Source organism: Dryas octopetala, chromosome 6 (assembly GCF_963921425.1).
Source record: "Dryas octopetala chromosome 6, drDryOcto1.1, whole genome shotgun sequence".
NCBI lineage: Eukaryota > Viridiplantae > Streptophyta > Magnoliopsida > Rosales > Rosaceae > Dryas > Dryas octopetala.
Window position 1 is genome coordinate 1,229,431 of NC_141371.1, and position 7,109 is coordinate 1,236,539.

The 7,109-nt window shown below is 37.1% G+C and overlaps 1 protein-coding gene across 1 annotated transcript; it reads right to left on the minus strand.

The window, feature by feature from the left end:
- Positions 1-412: 412 nt before the first annotated feature.
- On the minus strand, positions 413-4,771 carry LOC147280761 (serine/threonine-protein phosphatase PP1 isozyme 2-like). Its single transcript, XM_086246639.1, has 4 exons — positions 4,297-4,771; positions 2,775-3,334; positions 2,148-2,423; positions 413-824 (listed from the first exon to the last, which is right to left on the minus strand). Exons 1-4 carry the CDS (start codon positions 4,469-4,471, stop codon positions 807-809), a joined length of 1,029 nt encoding a protein of 342 aa, XP_086102765.1. The 5' UTR covers positions 4,472-4,771; the 3' UTR covers positions 413-806.
- Positions 4,772-7,109: the final 2,338 nt, after the last annotated feature.

The window sequence follows — 7,109 nt, forward strand, 5'->3', positions numbered from 1 at the left end:
CCCTTTTCTAATTTCATGCATGCTTGTTGCCTGGCTGAAAAGAGAATGCTTTTTTATACAGAGACTCAATACTGTGAACACTGCTCCAATGGCATCTACATGATTTTCTTCAAAATTTCTGACTCTAACAAAAGTTCATTCACTTCCAAGCTTTACTAGCAATATAATCTATTATATCAAGCTTTGCATTCAAATTGAATAAACTCTAAAACCGCATGAGCGAGTTGCCACTCAACCACTATATAGTCCTTCCACTGTTCCAAAACAAAACTGAACTTTATGCCACCTAATCAAATTCAGGAGCAGGAGAATAAAAAAACAAAAAACAATCGGGGTTAAAAAACAAAAAGGGAAGATGACCAGCAAGCAAGAAGTTACAACTGTGATATCCTTCTCATGCTCCAAGAAAAGGTAAAATAACATGGCAACAGATAATCTTTTGTTAACTAAAAGACTTGGAAATTTATTTCCAACTCCATTTTGCTGTCCCTGAATCTTCATTACAGGCATAGACTGTTTTGACATGTTCTTGGTCTGAGTGACATTAATAATTCATAGCAGCAAACATAGCAGCTATTAGTGTACATGGAAGAAGAGACGGAGATACAACCTTCTACCTTCAAACCCAACTTTATATCACGAAAGAACAATCTGTTGCATTAGTTTCTCATGATTTTCGTTCCAAATTTTACAATTTAAACAGATCAAAGTGAAATTAAATTGGACCTCTGTCCCTCAATGGAAACCTTGAAGTTCTCATGAAACAAACTGGGCTACGGCACCCCCCTATCTGCCAATCAAAACCCCTACCTTTGCATCAAGGACTGCAAAAAAAAAAAAAAAAAAAAAAAAAAGGTTTTCAATCAAAATACGTCCATGCATCCTTAAATGCAATAAAAAAAAAATAAAGATTAAAAACATTGATAACTCCACTTGGTCGGACCAAAAATGTCTTGAATAAAATGCATCCAAAAAAATGGTTCAAACAGGTACCTAAAGTACTTCACTCAAATCCAACTTACATCAAGAGTAACATATACTACAGATTCTTGTCATATTTGTCTCTGGCCAAGGAAAACAAAATGACTAAGAGCTTATACTTGTTATTTTCTTGCCGGACTAATTAGTTTATACTTGTTCTGCCAGAATCATCCAAGGAAACCATAATAAATCGTTTCACTGGTGGCAGGTAAATGATTTCTTTGAGTGCAGGCTTACATCATCTCCAGCTGGGAAAGCAAGAGTGTATGTCTCTCAAATCAAACTGGAGGAAAATCACAATCTAATTACTAAACCTAATTTCCTTCACTAAAATCATAATATTATTCATGGAGCAAATCCTTATCTATGTTTAGAGAATGGATCCGAAGAACCCAACCTGATTGCAGTCCATTTATCACATAAAAGATAAATTTCCTCTTTTGAACATCAAAAGATGTTTCATGGGTACAAGATTCTGCAAATTGTAATGGAATAATGTAGCAAATAACTCCATAAATTCAAGGACAACCAGATTGGTCGTGCTATAGAAACTGATGTAGAGGAAACAACAAACACTTCAGAACAAAACTAAAATTCAGATCTGAACACTGCTGAAACATGGGTGACCCATCAGGCAATTTCTTTAAATGTCCAAAATACTAAACCAATCAGATCTTTTGGAAGCCAATTTCAATAGCATAAAATGCCTAAGAACAAGATGAAAATTTTAAATTTTTCAGCAGCAAACAAATATTTTTATCAGACCAATTAAATTGATCCAACAGAACATACTGTAGAAGGTTTTTGCCTACATGTTACCTAAGAAACATAGAACCTTCTTATCGACATCTTTTTTTTTTTCTTCACTATTCTCCCTAATAAAGCTAACATTATCTCAGACCAAAAAAAGAAGAAGCTAACATTATCATACTGAATTCTCTTTTCCTTTTGTAACTTTTTTTCTTTTTAAAGAACTTAACATCATGAAAAGAAGCAAGCAAAGTACTTGCATTCCTGCTAACTAAAGCCATCAGACACCAGTATGATGTCACAGGGAACAAACTAGTGAAAGTTTACGCCGTAAATGTATAATATAGTAATATACCATCTAAAGCTTGCTCCACCAAACATATTGTCGTTTCTTTTGAGTAAAAGGTTGCATTTACCTTGATTCCTGTTGGAGTGTTCCCAGGTTTAGCTGTGGTTGTGCTGCCAAATGCATTAATTCCAGTCGAAGTATTTCCAGGCTTAGCTGTAGTCATGCTCCCAAAATTGAACTTCGACTTTTTATCTGCAGGCTTTAATATTTGGAAAGAACACATTAATGTCTCATCCACGCTCATCATAGCACCGGCATTATCAAATTCCCCACAGTAATTAGGTGCCGAAAATATCGTCACAAGTTGTCGGTTGGCAAATAACTCATACCCATCCTCCACAACCTGCCAATGATAAGAGAAAGAATATAACTAATTAAGCACTGAAATAAACTAAAACTCCATATCCTCAATAGTCAATGCCAGACTGTATAGAAAGAAGCAACATTTGTCAATACCACTACACCAGCAGTGGAGGTCTGGGAATGTCAGGGGATTCATTCTCATACCATTGAGCTGTAAATTGCTCTGAATTAAAATAAAACAAAAGAATTGAATAGAACTACACTAAACCCCCAATATCACCCTAGCAATCCTGGCAGGAGAGGATGTTTGGTTCCCACAAGTATATTCCCTACAGTCCTGCAAGTGTAAAGAGGATATGAACTCAACCCAGAAAACTCCAAGAAATTAAACCTGGTGAGCACGACAAACGAGATCCAAATCATGCTTCTGAAGAAACTCCGTCACTGTGTCAGGACCAAATGTATATGAAACTCCCCTGTCATTGCTCCCCCAACCTTGAACATCTTTACTTGGGTCAGACCAGAGAAGATCACAGAGTAAACCTGCGTCTGGTACATCAGTTGGGCGCTGTAAATTTCTGATTTGATCTAAATTATGCAGCTCGGGAGAAAGACCCCCATGCATGCAGAGGATCTTTTCATCTATCAGGGCTGCAACTGGTAGGCAGTTAAAACAATCCGTGAATGCCTTCCATAGCCTCACATTGAATCTTCTCTTACACTCATCATAAAATCCGTATATACGGTTTATAGAAGCACATTCATGGTTTCCCCTCAAGAGAAAAAAATTCTCAGGATATTTTATTTTATATGCAAGGAGAAGACATATCGTTTCTAAACTTTGCTTTCCCCGATCGACATAATCCCCCAAGAATAAGTAATTGGCATTAGGAGGTAATCCACCATACTCAAAAAGCCTTAAAAGATCAGAGTATTGGCCATGTATGTCACCTGAAAACCATAAAAAGTTCAATTTTAAGAATTCGTGGCATTAACAATCTTTGAAAACTAATGTCATTTATATGACAAATTAGGTAAGATATAAAAATAGCAGTAAAAGCATCCGACTGTTAGCCAGCAATCAGACAAGAAAAGAGGGTTTGATTACTTGACATAAATATAAAGCATCCACTGTGATCAAGCTCAAGAGTTCCTCTGGCAATATGTACAATATTCTTCAACAATTTAAAAATTCTATGATATTCAGCGGATCTTATGCTTGTAGAACAAAATTTCATCTTACCTGTGTATATGATGATTTACTTACTGATTTTGTGTGGATGCATATATATGGAAAAATCGTAATACTTCACAACAACAACAACAAAAATAACGCAGTTAAAACATTTCCATTACATAAAATGTTGAAGGGTTTACCAACTTGTAAATATGCCTTGACAGAATCATCAAAAACTGGACTTTACCAGAATAAATGATAATCCTGGAGAATATTGAATATCAAAGTACAAACATAGGCTCACTCATTTACTAAAATAAAGTCCTGAATGAAGCTCTTAATATTCTGTCTAGTCAGATGAAGGAAGTGATTCTACTATACCCAAAAGACAACCTAATAACAACATATAAGTAAAGTTGGCATACAGCACCACGATTTTCATGGATAATTCCACAAGGCCAAGCATGCGTTCAGAAAAACAGCTGAAAATTCCCAAAATGAGCCATGGCCTCCTACTCACACCCCAACACCACCAAGTGAGGTTCACATAGAACACAAAATGGGTTGACATGAAATATTTCAAATACTGATGACCTAAATACAAGACATGGACTTTTCAATTAATCGCAAAAAAATTCAACATTTAGTCAAACGCATCAAACCCACTAAACAAGACCCGTCAAAAATTGAAGAAAAGCAGAAATAAAAAGGTGGGTTTTTTGGCAAGAAAAAATACCACAAATCTTGATGGGTGCTTCAAGCTCTAACAAATTGGGCTGCTGCAAGAAGACCTCTTTAGAGACCGAGCAAAGTTGTCGGATCTCGGACTCGGATAGCTGGACCTGCTTTCCGGGTCGGCCTCGGACATCAAGAAGACGGTTGATTATGTCGTCAAGAATTGAAGGGTCCATTTCCTGGGAGTGGTCAATGACTGAAAGTCAACGGTTCGATTGAAGACAATTGAAAGACTGAGACTTTGAGGAGAGAAGAGGCAGAAGAAGGGAAGAGAAGGAGTGGAAGAAAAGCATGAGCCTTGGATGGTGGGGAATGGTGGGTTGGGTTCTGGTTGTCGTTTCCTGGAGAAAAGGGTGTCGTTTCAGTGTTGGAGAGTAGTGTCTGAGACTTTCTTCTGTTTTTTTGAGTAGGAAGGGAAAAAGTGGGAAATGCCTTTTGAGTTTGAGCAGAGGGAGGAGACCAAATGGGGAAAATGGGTGAGATGCTCATTCAGTCATTCCTACTCAAATTTTAAATTCCAACCGCGTAAAAGATTTTTTCTTCTTTGCTTGCTTGCCAACAGCTTGAACTGAACAGTGCAAGATTTGTTTTTTGTTGTTGATTTTTCTTTTCTGCTACAGGTGAAAGTGTTCCATTTACTGTTCATTTGGAATTTGATGGTATAGAAGTATAGAACTATAAATTGCTGGAAAGTAAATACCTTCCTTGAGATAATAACTTGGTTTTTGTTGACATTTGATTCTTTGTAATTATCTATTTTCAAATATACATACATATCATCTTATCCCAATTTAATTATATATACTTGCCAAACCAACACTTCAAGAAGTTAGGGGCCTTACGGCTCATTTGACTTGCAAATTTGCGGTTTGTGAATGATTATAAAATTTCACATTATTTCCTGGCCAAAAAATAAAATTTCACATTATTACCTTTTTGTTTCTACCATATTTTAAATATACCACATGATATTTATATTGAGCCCAACTGCAGAGCACAAAAGCTTAATTAATTAAATTCATTCAAATGTACCGGGTCCAAGCCCATATGGAAAACCCTACACTTACAAAAGCTGTCGTCAAGACCTTACTCAAGCTAAAGAAGGAAATCAAAACACCACCAAATAACACTGACCAGTGAGTGACCATCAAAAACCCAAAGCACCAGCACCTCCTGCATTATAAGAAAAGAACCCAAACAAACATTAATATTCATAAATAAGCCAAACATTAATACAGGTGACAAAACAAACAAAATCAAAGAAGAAAATCAAAACACCTTACTCAATCAACTACGATAAAATCCAGACTCAGACATTCCTCTTTAAGTTCGTTTCGCCGGTCCAATCTTGGGCGAACGTTTCCAACCAATTGTAACTCGAACCACCGGTCCAATCTTGCCCTTCAAGCTGAAGAGCACCTCCGGTCACGCATGGATGAGACTACCACCGCATCCCCATCCTCTAAATCTTCCTTTAAACCGTTCAAGGTGAGCGCCTCTTGGACAAGCCGAGCACAAGTTCCTGTGACCGCGTACTTTGGTCGCCGTACTTTGGTCGCGTACTTCCGTCAGACATGAGAATCCTCCATCAACTTGACCACGACCTTGAACGGTTTAAAGTAAGATTTAGAGGATGGTGATGCGGTGGTCGTCTCATCCATGCGTGACCGGAGGTGCTCTTCAGCTTGAAGGGCAAGATTGGACCGGTGGTTTGTAACTTGTGGTTCGAGTTACAATTGGTTGGAAACATTCGCCCAACTCTGTGAAACGAAATTAAAGAGGAATGTCTGAGTCTGGGTTTTATCGTAGTTGATTGAGGAAGGTGTTTTGATTTCCTTCTTTGATTTTGTTTGTTTTGTCACCTGTATTAATGTTTGGCTTATTTATGAATATTAATGTTTGTTTGGGTTCTTTTCTTCTGATGCAGGAAGTGCTGGTGCTTTGGGTTTTTGATGGTCACTCACTGGTCAGTGTTATTTGGTTGGTTCTGGACTTTACACTCTGCAGTTGTTATGGAATGTTTTAAGTTTTTGACATTAGGTAGAGAATTTGACATTTTCAATTGGGTTTTTGATGATCACTTTGACAGAAACTATTTGTTTGGTTGGTTCTGATCTAATTAGACTTTACATTCTATGGAATATGTTTTCATCTTTTGTAGACAATATTACATTTTCAATTGCTAGTGCTGTATTAGGTGTGTTTGTATGATTTGTCTCATATTTTGTTAATCGCCCTAAGATTAAGATTAGAAAGGGATCCAGCATCGAAAGCAGGAAGAATAAACAAGTAGGAGACTACAGTCTGCAACCATACAAGGTGTTGGTGAATAATGGATAAGCTATTGAGCTTAAGCCCAGACTGTTTATGGATTTTGTTATATGCCATACAAGTTCTGTGACACGAATAAAGACAGGTTAATGTCTTTAGCTAATGAGCTGGGGTCATTGGCTATGGAATAGGTTCCATGCATGTTATAGGCTTATAGCTATGGAATAGGTTTTCAGTTTTTGACATTAAGTAGAGAATTAACATTTTCAATTGCCAGTGCATTATTAGGTGTGCTTGTAAGGTCTTAATTTCGGAAGAAAATTTGTCAAGAAAAAGTGGGAATATTGTTGGAGAAAATGAGAAGGTTCTTCTCTCATTAGGATTCTAACCAACCTTCCTCCTAGCTTTGGTCATGCACACTATAAATAGTGACCTCTCCAGCCCTCACAAATCACAAGTTAACCCCATAAACTGTCTTTAAATCCTGTCTCTCATATTCCCAGGGCTTGCTCCCTTTCAGTTTCTTAACTTTCTTACACATCA

Coding starts and splice junctions, on each gene's coding strand:
- LOC147280761 (XM_086246639.1), bottom strand. CDS start 4,471: ATGGACCCTTCAATTCTTGACGACATAATCAACCGTCTTCTTGATGTC. Junction 3,335..4,296: donor AGCACCCATCAAGATTTGTG/GTATTTTTTCTT, acceptor TATGGTTTTCAG/GTGACATACATGGCCAATAC. Junction 2,424..2,774: donor TCGTTTGTCGTGCTCACCAG/GTTTAATTTCTT, acceptor TATCATTGGCAG/GTTGTGGAGGATGGGTATGA.